General features: G+C 54.7%; 1 protein-coding gene across 1 annotated transcript in view; it reads left to right on the top strand.

The window, feature by feature from the left end:
• Positions 1-24,009, top strand: part of AR (androgen receptor) — a 52,110-nt gene that overhangs the window by 7,339 nt on the left and 20,762 nt on the right. Inside the window, exons 5-6 of the mRNA XM_026848834.1 lie at positions 1,824-1,876; positions 17,830-17,981. Coding sequence (XP_026704635.1) covers positions 1,824-1,876; positions 17,830-17,981 — 205 coding nt within the window. The remainder of the gene's footprint in view (positions 1-1,823; positions 1,877-17,829; positions 17,982-24,009) is intronic.

The following is a 24,009-nucleotide window of genomic DNA, read 5'->3' as shown; positions in this document are numbered from 1 at the left end:
GGGGGGGGGGGGGGGGGGGCAGTACAGATCCGTAACGCCTTTGGGTGTGCAGAGGGGGTTTGTCTGGGTTCAGAGGCACCGAAAGGTTTCAGGGGAAGCGAAGTGGGCATTAGCACAATTTGATTTAATTTAAAGCTTTTGATGTGGTGTGCCTGATTGCGCCAGTATTGCTCACGTATAATTAGCAAGTTAATCCTGGTTTTTGCTACACTGTGGGCTTGTAGCTGTTTACCTGTGTGCTCTGGTTATTGCATAATTACTGCCAGCAGTCTTTGAGGTGTCTTAAGACAATAACCTGTCTTAAGAGTGAGACACAGCACTGACAGAATAAATCCAAGGTCATGGCACCAAACTGACTTGTCAGATCAAACCCCAGAGGCGGGGAAGGGGTGTAGGCCCACGTGGTTTAGGCTAAAATGGAATCAAGGAAGGAGCTGTTACTGAAGCTATGGGAATAAAGGTGATAAGTGAATTTAAGGGGTAATTGGCTCAGAAGAATCTAGCTGTCTGTTCGCTTTTTCAAGTGGTGTTTGCTCTTAACTACTGTTACCTGTCTGCTATCCCTGTGTTTGCTGCTCACGCCTACCCGCGGATTCCTTTCTCCGCCTGGGTGTAATCAGCCCGGCAAGTGCCCCGCGTTTATCCATCACCTGCCATGACGGCTGAATAATCTTTTTTGTGGCCAGCTAAGTAATTGTGATACCGCTTGCAGATAACGCTGGTAATAATTTCTACCCATTGAAGGAGATAAGATTGTGATAAGGAGATCAAGGGCGGGTGATTCCACTGACAGATGAGAGGAGGCCGTTCTCCCGGCTGCTCTGGCTCCCGGCCCGTGGCCACCGTCTGCCCGTGTCCCCTTCCCCGGGAGGGGCCTGGGGCACCCTCGGCTCTTCACAGCGGGGCTCAGAAGCCCTTGGGAAGGGGGTGACCCTCCTGCCTGCCGTCGTCTCTGTGACCTTTCTGCTCGGGTGAATGGCGGCATTACGTGGGTATGTCTTTAGACCAGCCTGTCCCTCCGGCCAGCTGCAGGACACGTACTCGTGGGCCACAGCGCCTGGGGGGGTCCGTGGACGGTGAGCCACGGGTGGCTGGGACAGTCACTGGTGTGCTGAAGCTGCTTCATGGCTCCTGGTAGAAGGAGAAGAGAAATCATTTTAAAAAATTCTTCCTGCTCACCTGCTGATTCTCGTCCCTACTCCTGGGCACGAGAAGGCTGTTTTAAACACAGACTAAAGCGCTGGTGCTGCGCCAGGGCTGGGCCTGGTTTAGAGAGCTCGGGGCTCCTTCGGGTGGGAGCTGGCACGCTGCCGGGTTGGCAGTGCTTGCGTTAAGGCTGGGAAACGAGTGATGCACCGGGGCAGGACACCTGGAGTAGCCGGGGTGTTAAAGTTCAGCCCAAGCCTTACTCCTGCAGAATAGCAGCGGGTGCGGGAGCTCCTGGAGAGCCGGCAGAGATGGGGCAGTGCCGGCCGCCCCGCGGCTCTGCTGGGGCACAGCAGTTTGCCTCGTTTTTCTTGCCCCTGAGAGCTGCTGCCTGAAGAACTGTGACATGCGATCCAAAGCTCTTTTAGTTTCTTCCATGCTTAGCCAGCTGAGCTGTTTTCATTTTGTTTTGAGGGTGCTGATTTATATAGCCTTTCCCACGAGCGAGTTTTCTTTTAAATTGATAGACGAGATTATCCCGGGGGAGCCCGCGGGGGTGTCGCTGCGCCGCCTCAGCAGCCCGGGTGCCGGTGCTGTGACACGCGGAGGGAAGGGCTCTTTTCTCCTGAAGATGCCCAGAACTGCCCAGAAAACACTCGTGGTCCTTGTGCCAACAGCTGGCTGAGCCCGTGGGCATTGACAAGCGTTGGTACTCCCAGTCCTCCGCCAGGTTGGTGCTTGCTGGGGCAGCGGCCCCAGCGGTGAGGGCTCTGTCCGAGGGGCTGGCACAGCCCTGTCCTTTGCCGTTACATTGGGATTTAGGGCTGTGGCAACAAAAGAAGGAAAAATAACCATTTCCAACTTGTTCCTTCCACTCAACGGATTTTGGTTCTGGGGTTTCTTAGTATTTCCACAGCATACATCAAGTATCATAAAATGGTTTCCTCCTTTTCCCCTCCCTCTCGATCTGTCCCTCCCTCTCTTCCCTCTCCTGCTGACTGTCCCACTCTCCAGCTCTCCCTTTACCGTTGGGAAGGGGAGATGTCGCCCTGCTCAGGGACGGGATGTGGAGGACATACACGTTTGGTGTGTTTATGAGGGACCTGCCCATCCGTTCTTACAACACAAACCCATCTCTTTGCCTTTTCACCCACTCATGAAACTGCTCACGGGCAGCTTTGCCCCATCCTCTTCTGTGCTTTCCCATCCTCTTCTCCCCATGTCTTGAATTTTTGAGCTCTTGCACCCTCTGGAAGCTGCTTCCAAAGTCTCATGCTTGATATCAACAGTGATTACTTTTTTTTCCTCCCCCTGGTTTCCCTTAAGTGCTGGTTGCAGTGGCAGGATGAGCTCCATGTGACGCTTGGCATAGAAGACAGTGGCTGAGAATTCAGAAAATTTCACCAAAGAAATAATGCATGAGAAGCTTTAAGAGCAGTGGTGGGTTTGTGTTATACAGGCATTTTGTGTGCTCTGTCCTGTATTATCGAGGACTTCAGGGCAGGAGGCTGTGAGGGATTTGCCCATGACAGCTATTCTCCTACTTGGACGGCTTTTATGTTTTTTCTGCTCTTTACAGTGTTCACTGGTGTTTTCCTCTTACGCAGATGATCGCTGTGCTTTGTCTTCTTGCAGCCTGTCTATAGATAACCCACGGATTTTCCTGTTTGGAGAACTTCACTCCAGCCAAAGAGAGCTAGTTAGAAAGTAGCAGTGATTTGGTATTTTTTCTGAGGCCAAAAGAGCAATATATTTCAATATACCCTCTGTGAGTGAGAGAGAAGGCATGTTCTGCAGTCCATCTAGGAACCTTTGCAAATTGCCGTATCGGAAGGAAAACCATGCTGGTGCCCAGCTGCACCTTTCCACCCCCGTTTCCATCGCAGGTGGCCGCAGGTCGGGCATCGGCCCCGGGGCAGCGTCATCACGGCCGATGCTGGTCCCCACGGTGGTGATTCCTGAAAGTCTCTGGCTCTGGCCCCTCGCTTCAGACTGAGGAAGGTGTGGGACGATCCTGGCAAGAATTAAAGCAGAAACAGTGTAACGAGGTGGGGAATGCAGAATTCCTGGGCCTCACCGCTCCCCGCACCGAGGACCCTCCAAGGCCACGCTCCGGGCAGGAGACAATGGTTCTCTCTGTGCCCGTGCCAGGGAGCATCTTCGAATTACGTCTGCCAGGCGAAGAAAGATAAAGGCACGTGATGCTTCCAGAGCAAGATTTCAGATGGGCTGTTTCAAGGAAAAAGCACAGTGAAGACTGGAGCTGATCAGCAGACATGGTGGTGGTGGGGTGAAACGTGTGCTCCTGAATGGGGGGAAAGCTGGAAATGGTGCCATTGCAGGAAGGAATGCCAACATTTCTTAAAATACTGGAAAATTTTTAGTATGGGACAGGACAGTATTGATGCAGGGGAAGGGAAAAAAACACAGAGATGATGGTCATTTCCCACCATTCAGTGACTCTCGGCGTTCTGAGATGGTGGTTGTGAGAAGTCAGCGCTGGCAGCCACGGAGGGAGAAGGAGGCGAGAGATGAACCTCGGCTCAGCCGTGCTGGGGGGCTGCAGGGTGGGGGGCCGGGCCCCAGCTGCCTCGCCTCGGCCAGCGACACGCTGAGGCTTTGGGACAGCGGCCTTGGGTCCGTCCACGGGTCCTTGGGGACTTCTGGACTGTTTTAGGGGTCTGTGGAGGGTAACTGCCAATTACGTGGGTTTGGGAATGCTCTGTGGGGACCTGGCTGTGCCCGCACGGATGAGCCTTCCTGGCTTTCGAGTTGGAGTGACCTCGTCCAGCCCTGACCCGACCTGCGAGGCTGAAAGCCCCGGAGGAGCCAGGCTCTGTTTGTTTTCCTGCGGTGGAACAAAGTGGTTTGGTCACTTCAGGATTTTAACTTGGGCGGGCTGGTGGCCCTGGAACCGATAGTCCCTGCACGCTGCATGGACCAGAACCAGCTTTATTTCTTAGCAATAATAGTGGTATGAGTGAGCTCATTAAAATAAAAAGGAACTGGCCCAGTTGTCATGGCAAAGCCTTGTGACGGAGGTTCTTCATCCATATCGCCTCTTGCTCTATCTGCTGCTGTCTCTGTCTCCCCCGCTGCTCTGCCTGCACCGCTGGCCCGTCTCCTGCCGCAGCTCGGTCCTTGTCCGGCTCCGGCCGCGGGGCAGAGCCCCAGGTGAGCCCCCAGCCCCACATCAAGATGCCTCCCTGCTCTGGGCAAGGCGCCTGCCCAGTCATTGCAATGTGCATTTTGTTTTATTCTGCCTTAAAAACAATTGCAACCCCCACTCTTGTGAGTATTTTTAAGTAAAGTTCAAGGCATCCTCTAACAGTGATAAAAACACTACCAGTAATAGTACTTTGTGCGAAGCACTTACGAGCAGCAATTCATTTAGTCTCCGGGCAGCCATGCAGAACAGGTATTATGCTTTTTCTGTAGATGGGGGGCACGAGCGGGTGGCTTTGGGCCCTCGGAGCGTGTAAGGGCTGTGGGCCCGGGCAGTGGTCGGAGCTGGGTGCCTGGGGGCTGTCTCAGGTTTTGTGCTGGGTTTTGGGAGAGCATCCCGCCGAAGCGTGCTTGTATGCTGGACTTTGCACCCTGTCCGTGCTCCCGTTTGCTTTAGCAGGCCCAAGTGCTGCCCTCGGGGGTGTCTGACCCCGTCCAGCTCCGGGCACCGGGACGGTGTTTGCAGGAGAGGGGTTACGGGAGTGCAGCACCTCACCTCGGGGGACCCGGGCGGGAGCCTCTGTGCTCCCCCGGTGCCTGCGCGGCCAGGGGCAGGGAGGGCAGGCTCAGCTCTGGCTGCTCTCTTGCCGCGTTTTTTTTCCTGTTTCATGCAATCTGAGCAGAAGCCAGAAGGAGCAAGGTCACCCGCGCTCCGTTGTGGTTTGGAGCTCCCCAGCCCCCCGTCTGGGGAGGCCTTTTTAAATAATGAGAACAAAGAAAGTCCAAATGCTGACATGTCCGCACAAGCGGTAAGAACGGGGCACAGACCGCAGATTAAATGGTTTTGCAGTAGTAGAAATCATCTTAAAAATACAGCCCAGCTCTGCAGGTATTTATAGCTGCTGCCCTTTCCCCGGGCAGTGAGTGCCCGTCCCACTGGGGTGGGAATTGGATGCCACTTGGCTCCAGGCGTCTTGGATATCCCCACCGGGTGAGTTACACCCCCAGCTCCTTGCAGGTCTCCCGGTGACTTCTCTGCGCAGTCAAGAATCAGAATGGAGCACACTGTAATAAATAAATAAATATGGATAAGCCTGTGGTTTTGCTGGAGGGGCTGGCTGGGTGCCTCCATTGCACTGCTGAGCTCAGGATTTCGGGCAAGGTGGTTGCCACTTCCAAAGCAGCTCCGGGAGCAAAATACATGTCTTAAATACGGCTTGGAAAGTCAGTGCAGAGCCACCAGCTTTGGGACAGCAGTAGCGTTCGTACAGGGCGTGCTTTGCTGCAGGAGTGAGGGAGCGCTGCCTGCGCAGCTCAGGGTTAAGCTCTTGCTGGAGCCTGGGGCATGATGTGCTGGAGACTCGTCTGAGGACGGGTGGGTGCGGGCTGGGGGGTGCCCTCTCCTCCACACTGACGTGCTCCTGGGGGGACTTGAAAGGGGCTGGTTGCAACCAGTGGGTTTGAGCAGAGCCTCGGGGGTAAATCCCACCTTACAACAGCATCTTCCCCAGTGTGCCAGGCCACCGTCCTGCTGGGTGCGCTGGGAATTGCTGCCATCAGGAGCAATCCCAGAGCGGGGGCTGCAGATTTCCTAAAAAGACATTTTATAGAGGCACTGGGACATGTTCAGTTCCCAGGACAAGGTGGGAAAACCCTTGAACTTTGCTTCCTCTGGCCCTGTGTTCTCAGCGGTTGGGGAAGGCCTTAGAGAGCTGCTTCTTGTCTTTCCCAAGATGATACGCTACTTCTTTTTCTGGTGTTTTCTCACCAACCTTTCAGCAGTTTGGCTGGTGTTAACATATTTTAGCTGCATTAGCTTCTTTGCTGGTTAGAAAGGGCAGAAAAAAACGCTTTGACCTTGGCCTGTGTGCTGAGAACAGAGTCCAGATGCAAGTTTTTTGTATCAGTAATTTCCTAGTGAAGGCTCCTGCCTCCTCCCCCTTCCCGCCTATCTGGAGTGGGCAGCATCCACGCATTTTCTGACGTGCTGTTGGGGAAGGTTTGGACAGGCCGTCTCGGCAGCTCCTCTTTCCTCTTATAAAAGAGAGAAAAGGAGGAAAGTAGTTTGTGTGCAGATCAGGTTAATTGCTTTCATTGGGGTGGCAATTAGGTGTATTAACTGGAAAATGAAATACAGCCTGCAGATATTGTTCAGACAATCTACATTTTACTTGGATCGTGTGTGTGTGCGCGCGTTCGGGGGCTTGTGCCATCTTCCACCTGTGGACACAACCGTTTTGTGGTAGAGCGTCTCCATCCCTCGCCCCGGTGCTGCAGGACCCCTCTGCAGGCTGGGGAGGGGACGTGCCGAAACGGGCGCTCAGCCCGCAGTGTCCGTGCGGAGGGGGTGCTGCCACGGCTCCCCCCGGCTGGATGGGGCTCCGCGACCCTCCCCGCGGGGGCTGGTGTGAGATTGGCATCGCTCCTCGCCCTGCTCGGGCACGGAGTTGAGAACTGGCCCCCAGGCCAGCCCCTGCCCCTTGTCCCGCCGTCGCCAGCTGGGTTGAACATGGATTTAGCTTTCTGGTCTTCGGTTCCTTGTCTTGCTTTTGTGTCCCCTGCGGTCGGTCGGGGAAGGAAGTCTCTCCCTCTAACACGATCTTCCACTCGCAAAGAAATCTGTGACTTCCTGGTCTGCTCCTGAGTCCCCAGAAACATCTTTAAATGGTCAGAAAAAAAAATAGCAGCACAGGGATTTTATTCCCTTTTTCATTTACGGCACAGCCCGTGCCAAACGCCAGACCCGTGGTTCCTGGCTGTTCCGGAGGGTGGCTTGGCAGGGGGAGCAGAGCGGGGCAGCGCCGGGCGCCCGCGGGACGGAGCATCCTCCCCCCATCACCGTGCTGAGGGTGGCACGAGGCCGGGCTGTGGTGGCAGCTGGGGGGCCTGGGGGCCGTGGTTCTCCCTTTGTCCCACTCCACCTCTGTTTCACCACGTTGGCACGTAAACCCTTGAGTCCTGGCCTGCCTTGGAACAGTTGTCCGCATCCGGGCAGGCTGAGGTGGCGGCCTGAGGTTTGCTGGGCGGCAGCGGGCCGGTCCCCCCGCGCGCTGGTTTCCAGTTATCAGTGGGGGCTCTGCGGGATCCCCTGGGATTGTCGGGGAGCCCTTTGCTCCCGGCGGGGCTGAGCCTGCCCTCGTGGCCGGAGGAGAGGATGGGGCTCAGCCCCCACGCACCCTCCGCCTTTCCAAGAGTTGGGGTCAAGGCAGGTGCTCGGCCGCTTCAGCAGCTTTGTCCTGAGATGATTATCCTGCTGCTCGCTTAAAAGAGAATTAAGAGAACACTCTCAAGGCTGAGAGGCCTAAAATTAGACCTGGCATCTGTGCTCTGGTTTGCAGGCAGGCTTAAAAGAAAACGATTCCTGGCTGCTTTCATTCTTCGCCGGCCCCGAAGGGCGCGGCAGAGGCGAAGCCGGCTGCTGGGCTGGTAAATGATTGCCAAAGCGCCGCGGCTGCCTGGCGGGGCCGCGGTGTCCGTCCGTGGTTACGGGGGTACCTCCCACACATGGCTCCCCCGGATCAGCCGCCCGCTGCTGCTGCGGGGCTCTGCCCTCTGCGTTTCCATCAGCCCACGGCATGGCCGCTCCGGTTCTCGGTGCCTCCTGTCACTGAACCAACGTACCGGCGTCAGGGCACCGTTTCCCAGGGCCGTGCCGGGCTGGGGTGCCTCGACGTTGCCTCTGCTGCCGAGATCGGGGCTAGGAGTGCCAAGGAGACCATAGATACATGAAACCTTTGTTGTAATTTGTGTGTTTAGTGTTTACGAGATGACTCAAAGCATGGTCTGCTTTGAGGGCATGGGGAGATGATTGTTGCGTAAGTTGTGAAGTCTTCCTCCAGAAAACAAGTGGTTTGCCAGCAGAGAAGAGAAATTTTGCAGATATGGCTTATACCCATTTCCAGACATAATAAGGAAAAACATTTTTACGCCCCTGCAGCTGTGTGTCTGCAAAGGTTTGGTTTTGGTGTAAACATGCCTAAAAATAAAGCGGTTCTGTCAGTGAGTTAGGGCATGGCTGAAGTTCCACCTCGGCCAGCCCCAAAGCCCGGCCGCAGGCTCTCGCAGCGGTGCGGGGCAGGGCAGGGAGCTGGCAGGGAGCAGGCAGGGAGCAGGCAGGGAGCTGGCAGGGCTGGCAACACGTGGCCGCCACATTGAGTGCTGGCACCCCTGCTCTGCGAGAGGGATGCTGCGGGGCCGGGGGGTTGGAGGTTGCTGTTCCTTCCTTTCTTCCCCATCCGTCCCCAGGGCTGCTGTGCTTTGCCAGGAGGAGGAGGAGGGTGCCGGGGCAGCGGGGAAGCCGGGAGCACTTGCTGCCTTTTGCTTTGTTTTTTTCGCTTTGCTGTGCAGGTGAGCAGAGCTGGCTGGCGAGGTGTGCCTGCCCGCTCGGGTGCCCCAGTGTGAGTGGTCATTGTGGTCTTCCATGCTGGATTCTGCTGTGTCTGCCATCTGCCCGTTTTGAACTCGCACTTCATCCAGTAGAGAAATAAAAATGCAGAATTTGCGGCACCAGTTTCCTTAGCAATAATTCCACTGCCAAATGCAGTGGGGAAAGCATCGGTGTTTTAAATATCCGAGTCTGGAAATGAATCCTGACGTCCGTCAGCAACCCGGCTGGGAGCCGTCCCGTTACGGAGGTTGTTCTGGTGGTCCGAGTGTGGCCCCTCTGTGCACTGACCCGTCCTTCGGTGGGATAACGGGGCGCTGGGATCATCGGCCGGGTTTGCAGGGGCTCCCGCCGGCGCAGAGGCAGACGCCGTCCCCGGCCGCAGAGCTGGTGCCAGTCCAGTGTCCCCGGGCACGGGGAGGGCTCTTAAACCCCTGTCGCTGGTGGGGCGAGGTGTGGAGCTGTGGTCCTGCTTTCTCATCAGGGAAGAATGCGGAAGCCTGTGTTTACCAAGTCTGTGAAACTCAGGGCAGCTCAGTAAAGTGTAACACTGGGTGGGTCACGGGTTTTCTGGCCTTGCGCAGGAGCTCCCAGCAGAAGTCAGCACCTTGGCCCCAGGGATTCACTAAATCAGCTCCAGAAAGGAGAGAAAATCCAGTTTATTCTGCTGGTTCAGTCCAAAGCCTAGTCATTCAAAACTGAGACCTATCCAGAGTTGAAAATGCCAGTAAACGTGGGAGGTTTTCTTCCGACCTGTGTAGAGAATGAGGCATGGGATAGTGTTATCCAACGGCGATTGAGCCTGGGACATCCCTTAGAAAAAGGCTGGTCAGCAGAGTTTGCAGCTCACAAATAAGCCTGGCTTGGCGTTAGTAGTCAGTTGATTTGAAATGCAGTCTGCTTAAAAAATTTAGTTATGACTTACCATAAGAGCAGTTTCCATCAAATTTATGGATCCGTTTGAACACAGCTTGACATATCTCAAATAAAATATTAACCCAGCATCTAATAAATAGGAAATGTGTCAGGTACCATTTTCTATGTTATAGAACAGAAAATCAAAAGTCGTGACAAACTGTGTAATTGCTTCCAAAAACAAAAGCATATTTGCTAAACAGGAGAAGGCTCTTACTAATGAAAACAACTGTCACGTCCTCTGCAGAGGCATCCACATGGCCCTGTTAAATTGAACACTTTCTGCACATTGCTCAGGGAGAATGTGAAGGTGGGGAACGCTACCGAATGCGTTCTGTGGGGCAGATCACTGCAAAAGACGTAGAAAAGGTGAAAGCTGATAATTTCAGTGGAGGGATCCTTGTTGTGTAATTAGATTTTGATTCCATCTGAAGTTCTGTATGACGCTGATTTGAACCAGTGCCTCTTTCTCGGCGGGGTGCGGGCAGTGCTGGAGGAGGCTCGGCTGCCTCGTCCCGCTGCCCGGGGGATGGAGGTGATGGCGGGCGCTTGGCCGGGGGGAATCGTGCCCTGAGGGTTCCTGCTGGGGGCCGGTGACGGAGCGGGAGGCACTCGCCCCGCTGCCAGGCCGGGTGGGGAGGGGCTGTCCCCTTGCCCAAGCGCGGAGGTTGCCAGCGGCCCCCGTCCTGCTGGCACCGGGACGGGTATCGTCTCTCCCCGGCAGCTGTTGTCGTCCGCTTGGGACACGACAACCCAGCTTTGTTTTCTGGGCAGGTGATTTGTGGCGATACCTCGGGGAGCGAATGGCTGGTTCACAGGAGGTGACACGTGTCACCGGGCACGCGTCTGTCCCTGCTGGCTGACCACCTCTTTGGAAGCCTCCCCTCATCCTGGTATCCCGCCAGCCAAGACTCTCGGGGCAGGTGCTGTTCTACAGAGGTTTTGGGAGTTTTCTGTTACCGCTGGGGATCCGCGCTGCAGACCTGGCTGTTGTGGAAAGCTGCCAAGGAACTCGCATCATCTCTTCCCAAGTGTTCCGCAAATGTCGCTGCGCTTGGTTTTCGAAGAAGGAAAGCTGAATATCTTCCTACAAAAGCAGACGGTTAGTACATGGTCCTACAAGCCCAGCTGAGTACAGGAAGAGGCTTTCTAGGGGGCTGAAGCCAGTGCTCCCTGCTGGCACGAGGGCAGAGTCGCTTGGAGCGTGAAATACGTGCATCAAGAGTATCCCATTATTTATAATTTTCTTTATAGTCACATTTTCTTTTTGTCAGCAGCAGAGTTGGTCTTGACAATGGAAGATTATGGTGTGGGTTAAACTAACTTAAAAGATATTAATCAGGACAGAGTGTTTCCTTGGGAAATGAGTAGGGCTCTCTGGGCACCAAGGACACCAAGGTCTTGTCCTTGGGGACTCCAGGTGACTGCAGTCACCAGGACGATGGGGCGTGCGGCGCTTGCTGGCCCCGGGCGTGCTCGCCAGGGCTGAAGCCCGCTTGTTTTACTCCTGTTTTGCTTTCTGTCCCCTCCGTGCTTTGTAATCAGGCGAGTTCTCATCTTTACGTAACCTTGCAATACGTTTGTGCTGTCCCTTTTTGTAGATACCTTCTCAGTCTGGGGAAATCAAGTGTTTCATCTTCCCTGAGCTCCTTGAGCTCACTGGACGGAGATCAGTTTTGGGGCAGAAGTTTTGGCCTCAGTACTGTGTCCAGACTGCAGGCAGCTGCCTGCCGCAGAGCCCACCCGTGTGATAGAGGGGCTGCAGAGCGGCTTTGCCTCCTTTCACCTTTTCAGCCTCCTTTTCTGTGTCTTTCTGAGGGACGACTGGAAGGTGAGAGCCAGTGCTGACCATTAAGATCAGGCTTGGGTTGTGACGTCCACCCTGTCAGCGGGTGTGCGGTGGCTGGGCTGGCCGGGGTGGCTGTGGGCACTGTCCCCTGGTGCTGGGGCAAGGGCCGTCTGCGGGGCAGCCCCAGGCCGGAGCAGCCTTCCCGCAGCGCGAAGGAAAGCCGGAGGGAGAGGAGCCCTGGGCTGGGCTGGTAGAGGTGGGGCTTTGGATGCGGTCGGGATCCAGTGTGTGAAAAATAAACTGTCAAAATCAGTGAATAGGGAGTTTGAAAAGAAAAAAGAGAATTTAAATTTGGGAGATTTGAGAATGGATCTGGGTGTCTGTGCTTGTTGAAGTTATTTTGTGCCCCTTTGGCTGGGAGGCAGCATCTGAGCTCCCGCTGCTGTCCCGCTGCCGTCCCGGCTGCCCTCTCCTCTGGAGAGCCCCAGGTCGCTGCCCCAGGCGCCCTTGGTGGGAGAACCTTCTCCAGAGGGTGTGCTAGTTCTGCCTGCCCTCACTGCCAGGGATGCTTGGAAAACCCGTTGTCATCTGCTAATGTTTACTTAAATCCGGTGAAGGAGTTCCTGTGTGTGTTTACCTCGGGCGCGTCCCCGCTGTGCGCCCCGCTCCGCTCGGGGAGATGCCACCTCGCCTCCCTGCCGCCAGCAGCTACACGTGAAAACAAGGGCTGGTCAGTTTAGAAACATATTCAAGGCGATTTAGAGAAAAGGAAATAAATTCGGTGTCCAGGGCTGTGTGTTTATAGATTAAACTGCTCAAAGCATTTTAGCAGATGGGGTGCTTTCAAGTTTCCGTGCAGGCCTGATCGGAAGGAGCGGGGCTTGGTGCCTGGGTGCAGGTTGGGCTCAGCTCTGGCAGGAGCCAGGGGCAGCGGAACGAGAGCGTGCGCGAGGGCCCGTGGGGCCTCGACGTGAGACCTTGGTCCAGCATGAGCCACGCGACTCCACCGACGGGAAGCCGGTTGTGTTTAATAGTGTGTTTGAAAACGTCGTGCACAGACGGTGCCGTTTTAGAGGTGACGTTTATTACCAGTAACGTCGCAGTGTCTCAGGCATGGCGGCACGGGAAAGGACGGGGCAGGGTTCTGTGTCATCCAGGTTTGTGTGCAGACGCTTATTGAGTCCATGGCTCAGCATCTTCTCGAGCTTTGTGGCCAGGCAGAGTTTCGATGCAGGGCTGCAAAGGGGCGAACCCCTGGGCACTGTCCCCGAGGATGAGGCGTGGGGCGGAAGGCGCGCTTCCGCCGGGGGTCATGCTGCTGCAGCCCTGGGCGTAATTTTAACCTGGAAAATGTAGTCGAATTTAGGAGTGAAGGAGGTGGGAATTGTGCTTGTTCGGTTATGTCAGACTGACAGAAAACAGGGAGCGTGAGGAATATGCATCGCGCTGTATTAGCACGGTGGATTGCTTAACGAATTACTCTTACGTGAGCAGGCAGGCACGGGCTGCAGAAACCGTGCAGATAAAGCAGCACTTGTACTTTTTCATGGTCTGTCTTTGGAGTCGGAAGTTCTGGGGGTGGCGGGGGGGCAGTTGTGCCTTGGCTCCTTTTGGGTAGCGTGTGCTGTCTGGTGCTGAGGCAGAAACTTTCTTTGTGGGTTGTGAGAAGTGGTTGACTTTTATCCACGATTGCCCTTGGTTTCCTGGGCGTGTAGTGAAATCTGGGCTGTTCAGTGAAATTAGCTATTGACAAACAAGTGCTTGCGTTTCCAAATTATAGTTCCTACTCTACAGAAATATTGACATGTGGCAGGAGCTCAGCAGGCCCCCTGTTTCCTTAAAGAACCCTTCTGAAAGGAGAGTAAAACTCTTCCTGTAGCCATAAGAGAGATACTGAGGTTGTTTTTTTCTCCCCCCTGAAAACCGCCGTGCTCCTTTGTGAGCAGCCCTGACCTTGGCCTTCAAGCTGCGCTCCAGGGCTGGAATCTCTGCCCGACGTCACTGCTGCACCAGTTGTGTCTGCCCGCGCCGTGCTATCTCCCAGCTTTGGGTTTCTGAGCCGGTGTGACACTTGCCACATATTGGGCAAACTCTGGCCGCATCTCCTGGAGCCCTCGGCAAGGTGCTCACTGCTCGTTTTGGTCGCACCTCCGTGTCCCTGGGGCTCGGTGGGGCGGGTGCAGGGACCAACGGAGCAAAAACTTTCGCTCGGAGGGAAGCTTTTGAGCAGCCGGTGGTGAGCCTGCGGCCGAGCGCCCTCCCGGCCCTGGCGTGGGGGCAGAGGAGCTGCAAGTGCCCCCCGCGCAGGTGGGTGTTGGGGCTCTGCCCAGGGAGCTGCTGGTCCTCGCGCCCTGCAGCCCCCCTCAGCCCCCTTTTTGGGTCGCTGCAGTGTAACTGCCTACGTGTTTTGAGAACACCCTTAAAAGGTCTCTTGGAAACTGGAAAGTACATCGTGAAGGGTACCATTATCACAGCTCACTCTGAGCCGCCCATGTTTTAGATTGTTTTGCTTACAATTTTCCCTCTAAAAAAGAAAAGGGAAATTATTGGTGTCTTTTTAAAATCAAAGATGTTCCTGGGCAAATCCTTCCAGTGGGCAGCGGCTGCCAGTGGTAAAGGTGCTGGAGCACTCGGCCGAGCTGTTCCCCAAACACCCACCTCTGAGCCGACCCAGCGCGATGCTGGGGCCGAGCGCTGCCCCGTGCAAACGCTGGCGGCGGGACCGTTGCACCCGGGAGCAGCCTGTCTCCCGGCCAGGATTAACCTTGAGTGTCTGCCAGCTCCCGCTGGCTTCTGTTGTGAGTGGGCAGCCGGGGCGAGATGGGCCGAGCAGGGGCTCGCTGAGCCCCTTGACGGGGGGATGCGCGTGGGCACGAGATCCCCGCGGGCGTGGAGGTGTGTTTGCACTCCCGCAGCTCGTGCAGAAACAGCTGTTTAAAAAGCCACTCGAGTCTTAATTGTGAACCTGCCTCACAGCTTTAAATAATTAAAGCCTCGAAAATCCTCTGAGGTCGTCTGGGGGTCCTGCTTCAGTCACCACAGCAGCTGCTCCTGTGAGAGTCGCTTCTGCTCATTTCCGATCTGAAACACAGAGGGCAGAGAATAGGGAGAGCATGGTGTGGAAGGCCTTAAGGAAAAGAAAAATCAGCCTTTTCCAGATTTCTGATCACATAGAGAGGAGAAAAAATTAACGGGTCATTAGAGGAAAGCTCTGGTTCTGCTGGAATCTTAAAAACCTGCTGGATAAATAAGGCATTTTTAGCAAAGCTTTTCCATCTGCTGTTGGTTGTTTTCCTAGCAGTGTCTGCTCTGCAGCAGCCCCTCAGGGTGAGTGCCAAGGCTCTGTAGCATTGGGTGCCCGGGGGGGGACGTGGGGGACCCTGGGGATGGAACAGTGGGATTGCACCGGGAGGATGGGCGAGGTGCTGGGGAGGGCGAGACAGGGAGATGTTTATTGCATCAAGACTTGGCTATGGCAGATACGTTGCAGCCGACTCTTATCTCCTTCATTTAATCAGTAGTTCAAGAAAAGCCTTGGAAATAGTGATTGTCAGGGAGGGATAGTGGAGCACCATCTACAGATGAGTCACTGGTTCTGATTGCTGCTGCTAAAAAGAAATCACTCAAAATGTTTCTTGCCCGAAGAACGGGATAAAATTGCTGCTCCAGTTATTAACCTTCAATTTAGGTGGGATCTGCATAGCTCACGTATGAGGAATGGAAGAGAGCAGCGTTCTCCAAATACACAACTGCTCGGAGGAGAGAGGTGAGCCTGGGTTTTGATCTTGGCAGCAATTGTCCCATTTCATGCTTTATTCTCGAGGGGTGAGGGGCTTAGCCAAGACCGCCGAGCTTCAGCAGAGGCAGAGCCCTGAGCCGCGCGGGAGGCGAGCCACAGCGGTGCTCTGGTAACAGAGTTCGTCTTTGGTTGAAATGAAGCATCCCAGCTAGCTGTTCACCTGACAACAGCAACGGTCCCTACAGTCCTCTCTGCACTCAAAAGTGTTTTTCAGCCTGTGATATGGTTTAAATCAGTTCAGTATTGGTTCCTTATCTGTTCTTGAGGAAACACTTCTCATTTAAAACCTGTCTCTCTTCAGTTTAATTTATGTCTCTTGGGAAAGCGGAACAAAAGGGATTTGATAGTCTGGACTGAAGAAGATACTCATTACCCAAATGAAAATATCTGATCAAAAGCTGGTAACCAGGCAGCCGCCACTACGTGGGTGCATCGTTGTCCTTGCCACAGTTCTCCTTAAGAGTGATTGCTCTGCTCTAGGAGTGGTTTTAAGTCCTGATGTCCCTGGGGCTGCTCCTTGTGCAGTGCAGGTTGTACTCCCACCTTTTGGGAGTAGTGAGATGAGGAGGGGGAGAGGGGTGGGAGCGGTGGGGGGCTGCGTGGGGCCGCCTGCCCCGGTACCTGCCTCAGCCTCAGCCGGGGCAGCGCCGGGCAGAGCTTGGCAGAGGTGGAAACCCCCGTGGAAGGTTCGGTCAGACAACGCACATATCTTTCCTTCATTAACCCTCAGTGCTGCCAGCTGCCCTTTCGGGCCGTGGGATGTCCCCCTGCTTGCCCGGAGGGGCCGAGCTGCCTGCGGAGCCGTGGGCTGGGGACGGGTGCTGGCCACGGGCGGCAGTCGGGGCTGAGCAGCAGGACAGTGTTCCCTTGCCCCGGGGTCTGTGTTAGTGTGTGACCGCTTTTTCTAAAAGTTCCAAGGCTTTTCAGAAGGTTCGTGATATGGGTTCCAGCTGCCGTCTCTCCTAGGGCTGTTTTCTGTTTCAGTGGATTTGGGGTTTATTCACACTGTGGGCCCAAATGGGGCCTTTTCTGAGTATAAAGATTTTTTTTCCAAGAAATCCCGGTGTTGTCACATTTGCTCTTAATATAATTTGATTTCTAAGAGCTCGCCTGCAAGCATTCAAACCATACCACAACCCAGAGGCAGATCTAATTTTGACCGAAAAGTTGCGGTGTCCTACTGACTGTTAGAAGCTCATTGCCTCATTCAGCGTTTCGGCAAAAAGCAAGTTTTAACAAGTAAAATCCTATTGCTCCACGTCCTGCCTGGACACGCGCTGACTTGTGGCTCTGACAAGCACCTCTCCCGTGCCCTGCCTTCCGAGGGAGCAGCTTCTCCAGAGATCTGCGGCAGCGTGTGCCGGGAGGGGGGCGGCGGGACGGGACCGCCGGAGGGGAGAGTTTGGGTGTGGGGTGGAGGGGGGCAGGAGGACGGGGCTCAGGGCTGGCTCTGGGCATGGCCCTGCTCCTCTCCTTGTGCTTGGCACCTGCTCGGGTTGTGCCAGGGCCGTAGGAGGCCCTTTGGGCTTTCCCAGCACAACTTGGAAGAGGTTGTGTCAAATCTGGGGGTTGGGGAAAGCAGCGACGGGCCAGGATGGCCCCGGTGGTGGTGGGAGGCTGCGCTCTGCCCCTGCTAAGAGCTGGTGTCCGTCCCCATCCTTGTGCCCAGCTGCCCAGAGTGAAAACCCAACCTGGGTTTTTCAGACTACTGAGCCGGCGAGTGGAAAATGAGAAGCTCTGTAATCCCCACTGACCCACTTCCAGCATTTAGTCGCAGTTATTATAGGGCAGACCCTGTGACTTTTATTTTTGGCTCAGGTTCGTTTCTGCCCTTCGGTGGTTGGCAGCACCGTGCTCTGCCCACGGGGCCGTGCCAGGGCAGGGACCTCGGTGACACTGTCCCGGTGTGTCCCGTGTGCCGGGAGGGGCAGAGGCAGTGCCTGTGGTCACGGGGAGGGAACAAACAGGAGTCCTGGGACACGGCCACAGCAAGCGCGTTACGTTTTCACCAGAGGCTTCTGGCTGGGTTTAGTAGTCATGTGGATGAGCAAGGTGTCCTGGAGGAAGGTTCAGTCCAGCCGTTGCTGGGTATTGAAAGGGGGAGTAGGTAGAAAACAAGCAAGACAAAAAAGAATAGCTTAAGGGAGTTTGATAGCTTAGGAAAAATTAATTTGTTTAACTTAAGAATCAAAAGGATAAATTCATCTGTAGTGAAGTGGCAACAGTGACCTTAATGGAGTGGGATCACGTGGCTTAATGAGCATGCAGAGCCCTTCTTGATGTCTGGGCCTCGCTGCTGAAGCCAAAATTACACAAACACGGCAACAGCTGGTCCCAGTCCCCTTCCTGTCCTGGGCTGTGCCGTCACCGTGCCTGTACTTTGTTGTCACACGTTGTCACATGTTGTACCGGTGTCAGGAGGACATCCCAGTGTGGCCTTCTGCAGGGGCCTAGCAAGGCTGGGCTTAGCCATTGCCTCCTTCCTGATCAGTGCTTGGCTTGTCCTGTCACTGGAGTCTGGGGTTTTGCCATGAGCGTTCTCCCACGTGCCATCTGCTGGGCTCGCCCATAGCTCGGCTGATCCTCGTTTGCTGACCCTTCCCTTTCTTCTCTTCCTGTTTTACACTGCAGGTTGGAGGCTGGCCATGAACACGTCTTGCCCATTGACTATTACTTTCCACCTCAGAAGACTTGCCTGATCTGCGGAGATGAAGCATCTGGGTGCCACTATGGAGCCCTCACTTGTGGCAGCTGCAAAGTCTTCTTCAAACGGGCGGCTGAAGGTAATGCGTGCAGAGAGTGGAGGGGAAACCACTCCCGCCTCCAAGCGTGGGCTTTCTGTCCCCTGACACAAGTTCTCCCATCAGCGGTCAAGTCATTAAGTGCTGGAGGCATCTGCAGCATCATACGTTTCCCTCCTGTTGAGAGAGGTTGAGGGGCCTTGCTGTGGGCAGCCAAGAGTGGTGGGGACTAAAGTCTCTTAAACTAGTACAGGAAAAAATTAAAGGATAAATTGATTTCTTTGCCTTATGTTTGTCATTCAACATTACAGATTGCCCTCAGAAAGCAGCCAAACCAGTTTGCCAAAACACAGTCCTTCTCAATGCCTGATTTTCCTGGTGACCTAGTGAGACCCCGGTGCAGTCAGTTCCTGCTTCTCCTCTTGACTCTCAAGGGTGCTCCAAGGTCCCATGAGCCCTCCTGCGATCTCAGACCCACAACTCCACACTTAGGGGATGCTTTTCCTCTCTTGCATCCCTTTCAGAGGGTCACTTCTCTCAATACCCGCAGAACGGCAGAACCATCTGTCCATCAAGAGCCGTGCTCTGACCTTGGTGTCCATGGTCCTTCTCCCCAACCCCTGAGAAGGCAACTTCTCCGTCGTGTCCAGCTCTGTAGTGCCAGGATCTCCAGAGATAAGTGTGAGCCCAGATGTTCCCTCTCAGCAGCAAGGTCTCGGTACAGCTCTCCGTGGTAATTAGCACGTAGGAGGACCCAGCTCAGCTGCTTCCTTGGGCTGTGGGGCAGCAGCGTCTGGTTTCTCACAGCAGTTAAGAGTCACGATTCCCTGGCAGCAGAGTGAGAGTCAGACAGCCTGACTGTCCAGTAACATAACACCCCTGTAAATCACTCATCTGACTTGTTTTCTGGAGTGATGTACCAGCGCAAACCCTCATTCTTCCTGGGTGCTGACAGGGTTTGTTCAGAGCACTGGCACAACGTCTCCCCCCCTGGGAGAGGGAGCACTGCCGCTCCCAGCCAGCCTCATGTCACCCCTCTGTCGAGCAGAGGTCCCTCACTGTTGGGTGCTCGCCTGCCGTTGTCACAGCACCGCTTCCAGGTTAATGCTAGCGTTATCGGAGTTGTGTTCTCCCTCGTGCATCACGCACCAGGAGTGAACTTGGCAGCGGGGAGGAATCAGGGCTGTGCCTGAGAGGACAGCAGCACCCTGCTGCCGTAATGGGACAGGCAAATAACGTTAGTGATAGTAGGTTTGGCCTGTTTCCCCCAAGTAAATAATTTACAGAGACGTCTCTTTGCTATTCACCAACCCTGTGAAGCCAGATTGGCTCGTGCAGCCAGAGGAAATGGCAGGTGCTGGTTTAAGTCAGCAAGTTACTGTTGATTTCTAGTAAGTGGCGCCTTGGCTCTCTCTGTCAGAGAAAGTGCTGAGGAGGCGCCCCGGGTGATCCCGCAGCGCGGCTCCTCCGCACCGCGGTGGGCCCCATCCTGGGCAGGGGCTGCGAGGGGGCAGCCGGGGCTGGGGCGGTGTTCCCTCTCCTGACTGTGCTGTATCATTGGTTAAAATGGTTTTTATGCCTCTTCTTAGTGTTTAAACCTCGAGGTATCGCAGAGGGTTAAGTGTTTGCTTGCTTAGGGGTGGGCAGCAGCAGCCCTTTGCCTTTGCCCTGGATGAGACCGTGGAACAAGTGTGTCTGCAGTGAGGACCCACCTGGGTGTGAGGTTTCATCTTATGTTACCCTGAGGTACATGGATAGAGTCTTTATTTTGGGGAAGTGGCAATAAATCAGACGCCTTTACAGATACTGAAGACAGGGTGATGATGTAGGTGATGATTTCTATCTGAGCTTTTGGTGATTTTCCAGGCAGACCTTTCCTTCTTAAAGCTGAGGAGCAACATTAAAAGCTGATATTTCAGTGTGTTCTCATATTGTAAAATCCATAGAATGCATCTCTGAAAACCTTCGGTCACCTTTGGAGACTTTTTACAACAGCAGATCAGAAAGCTTCCCTAATGAGGAAAGGACCTTTTTCTTCTGCCCCTGTCACCTTCCTGTTCCTGGTGTAACCCCGCAGGCTCTTGTCGGGCAGGAGAAGCAGTGGCCTGGGAGCTGGAGAGCAGCACAAACAGATCACCTCGGTGGGAATGGAGAGGAGCTGGGTTTTTGTTTATCATACTTTTTTCCTAATATCTTCCTAATATACTTATTTGGCAGTAATTCGGGGATATTTAAGCACATTTTAGAGACATACACTGCCTTCTAAGGGATTAGAAGGGGAAAAGATTTTTTTTTTAAAAGAAAAAAGTTACAACATTGATTCCTTTTCTCTTTTGGAACACGCTGAGGGATTTGTGCAGTTTCCAGTAGAGCAGATCACCTCTGCTTTGATAAAATGTTTGACAGATTTGAGGGTCTTTTGCAAGCTCGGGTCCAACCAGTCCTTCCAGAAAGTTGCTGGAAGAGTTAACAGAGAAGAGATGAATATTTTCCTGATCTCTTTCCGTCAGCTCTCTCAATTTATAGACTGTCTCTAGATGTCCAGGTTATATATAGGCCAGCTCTGAAATGCGCCCTGCGGATTCTCCAGCTCTGATGTGGATGTCCTCACTTGCATGGCCAGGCTCCTTTCTGTAGCCAAACCTGGCGTTTGTCTCTCCCCTCCTGTCACCCCGCTCTGGTGTCCCCGCACTGAGGGATCCAGGGGCTTGGGGCTCGCTGCCCCGGCGAGAAGTGCTGCGGCTCCTCTGCAGCCTGCGCAGGAGGACAACTCCTCCTCTAATTCCTCTTTCCCCTACAGTAACAGAGGTTTGTAGACAAAAAGTACATCCACCTCAGCACAGATTTTGGGTTTTCTTGACACAAGTAGGCAGGGCATCGCTTCGCAGGGTTAGGGTGGCTTGGATGGGTTGAAGACGTCGGGGCTTGGTCTCCTGATACCACACTTGTGCCTGAAACAGAAACTTGCTTTGAACTCGGCAGCTTCCAGATCAGCTGGCAGTCCAGGGGCTCCCGTTGTCACATCTCTTCCAAGGAGGGAGTAATTTTTGTGTCCTCTGCATCCATCCCTGAAAAATGGTAGGGCCTCCTTGTCCCTCCGAGGCTGCGTGCGACCTGATGGCCACCTTGGCCACTTCAGAGCTGCCTCCGCACAGGACTGGGGCGCCCCAGGCTGTGTTCCTGATGGGACTGCCTTTAAATAGCAGAGAGATAAATGAAAAAAATAACATGGTATTTGGTGAATTTCCTAGAGGGCTAACGGCCAGAGTGCTGTGCAGCCTGTTCCAGTTCCCTTCCAGTCACTTTCCATATGGCTCGTTGCTCCGCGCCCAGCCGGCTGGGGTTAGCCTTGCGCCAGAGGAACGTCTCCGGCCCAACTCCACAGTTTCTTGCCAGTTTCCGAGGTGACAAGTTAAAGTGAACCATTTTCAGAGACACCACCGAGGTTTAAAATGCTCTCTTCTTGCCGTGGCTGATCGGACTGTGCAGAAGTGTCGGGTCTCCAGAAGACCCCCGTGGTGCTGCGCCTGCCGGTCTCGGGCGCTGCCTGCCAGGGGGGATCGCTCTGCCCCCGCCTTGGCGCCCACAGACCAGCTCCCCAGCACGGCCGTGCTTCTCGGGGACCCGGTACGTCGGGGGGTGGCAGCTCCCCGTGCTGTGCCACTGACAGGAGAGAACAGGCAGCGAACAGGCAGAGAACAGAACAGGCAGCAAACAGAACAGGCAGACGCCACAGCAGTTGGAGTCTGAGGCAGTTTGACCTCAGACCGGCTCAGGAGCTGAAGCATTGCAGGCTTGTTGCCAGAGAGCTGAGCAATTAGAACATTTTCGCTTGCTGAGTTCAAGCATCTTTAAAATAAAGTCTTTTCGGTTTGCCCAGTCCCGTAGTTGTTCCCTTCAGCCTTGGCTTGCTCCAGGCCCCTCACTAGACTCTGTACGGAGCCGTTACCTGCCTGTGCCGGTACTCTGCCAACATCTGTAACTCCCGTGCTTGTGTTTTTCTGGCTAGCTCATGTTTTCACCTGCACCCACCGTTTCTGGAGAGCTTCCCCCCTGCTCCTCCCGCAGAGCCAGCCCCCGCAGGCTGCTGGTCGCTGCCCTGAGAAGGAAGAACCGGGGCTGGTGCTGAAGCCCGCCCGGTGTCACTGGAATGATGCTTTCCTTTTCTTTAGCCTTCTGGTAAATACAGGGGACTATTAAGAAAAGGACTTTGCAGAGCTCAGTTATTGATAGTGGCTCGATGTTTGTTCCCGAAGGTTCACAGCTGTGCCCTCTTTGGTTATTTGAATGGGGGCGTAAAGCGGGAACTTTGGGGCGGCCCCAGCACCAAGCCCAGCTCTTGCCCCAGCCCAGCTGGTGACAGCGATGGGGACCAGGGTTTTTTACAGGAGAGCGCTAGAGACCCTGTGGTTACCTGAGACCCTGGGGGGTTTGCTTTCTCAGAAAGCTTGGCCTTATCCCCCAGCTGTGAGAATGTAGTTTATGCCCCGAAGTACAGGATGTGTCTCTTCCAAAAGGCATTTAATGGGTTTTCACATTCACAATCGTAAATCTTACTCCAGACGTTGGTGCAGATTGCTTTCTGGAAGAGAAAGCTACTCTAGGCACAGTGACTCATGTGGCAACAGACTTTTGGTTAAATACTTCCCCGGATTGAGCAACTCATCTTTCTCCATAAATCTTTATTTCAAGTTGAGTCGGGGGAGCTGCTCTTCCCCCCTGCTCCTGATGTTCGCCGCAGTCCCAGGCCAGGAGCAGGAGGACTCGGGGATGGCAGAAGCATCTCCCTGCCTGGTGCGAGGCCGGAGGGGAGGGAGCCCAAGCTGGGGGGGCTGTGGGACAGCAGCGTGTTCGTGGTGTGTGCTGGGGGGGTGCTGCCCCAGCTGTGCAGGCTGATCCCGGGGGTTCCTGCTGGGCTGATGTAGGAGGGGGGTGCTGAGTACCCCTGTAACTTCCCTGCTCACCTGCAGGTGTCTGGATCGGCAGGGGGGGAGAGGGCTCTTCTCCAGGGTGCATCTGCCCTGTCACCAGCTGGGGAACTGTGTCTGAGGCTGAGGCCTTGCCAGCGTCCCCGTGTGAAGGCGGCCTGGGCGATGGATGGGCTCTGCAAAGAGCAGGACCGCTGGGTAAAGTGGGAGAGTGTGTTTAAAGTTTAGACCTGTGCTTACAGATTTGCAAAGCAAGAGCCTTTGATCTGGAGTAATATGAGAAAGTATCTCTATTGTTTGCAGTAAAGGAGAAAAAAAATCATTCCAGTGCTCTTCTCAATAAAAGAAAAATCAGTGCATTTATCTTTATTTAAAGAACAGCTGACTGCGAATGTCTCGGCTTGTTCTTAAATGAAAAGAGTAAATTATCCTGAAATTAAAAACAAGTCTCTGTATATGAGGAGTTACTTAAGGCAGATGGAACCCGTGTGTATCCCAGCCACCCCCTACTGCCAGTGGCACCTTCTCCTCCGTAGCGGGACTCGGGTGCCGTGGCCGTGCCGGAGCCGCCCGCTGGGAGGGGAGGCTGGAGCGCGCGGGGGAGCAGCCGGGGGCTGTGGGGGTCCCGGGGGGTTCCCGCGGCCCATGGGGCGAGCGCAGGCGGCTCAGGGCGGGGATGGCATCGCTGGGGCGGTGACACGGGCCCTCTCCCGGGTCATGGGTTCGTTTCACAAAGCGTATCCATGGCCGGGGATAGCAGTGACGGGGCGCTGGGTTTCTCCGGTAATTAAAAGGGGAATCTCTACACCCCTGGAGATTAGGAGGCGATGAGCAAGCGGCTTATTCTCACGCTGAGCAGAAGCAGGCTCATGAATAGCCACTGCATGACCATTTGTTTCCCTTTTTGTTAATGCCTAACAGCTTAAAATAAACAGTGCCCGACTATGCACGCACAGTTAACAGAAAACCTGTTCCTGCCTCAAAGAGTTTATTTTGTGAACCAGGAAGCGGCCCCTCACTATTTCAGCAAAATCCCTGTACCATGACTGTGGGGTGAGTTATTGACTGCAACTTAAAAGCTGTGTTCACCCGAGCCCGTTGGCGGGGAGGTGAAGTTGTCCCAGAGCCTCTTGTCAGGTGCC

This window comes from Athene cunicularia (genome assembly GCF_003259725.1).
Source record: "Athene cunicularia isolate RWA chromosome 4 unlocalized genomic scaffold, athCun1 chr4_part3, whole genome shotgun sequence".
NCBI classification, from domain to species: domain Eukaryota; kingdom Metazoa; phylum Chordata; class Aves; order Strigiformes; family Strigidae; genus Athene; species Athene cunicularia.
The sequence above is the reverse complement of the archived record's forward strand: the minus strand, read 5'-3'. Positions and strand labels throughout refer to the sequence as shown.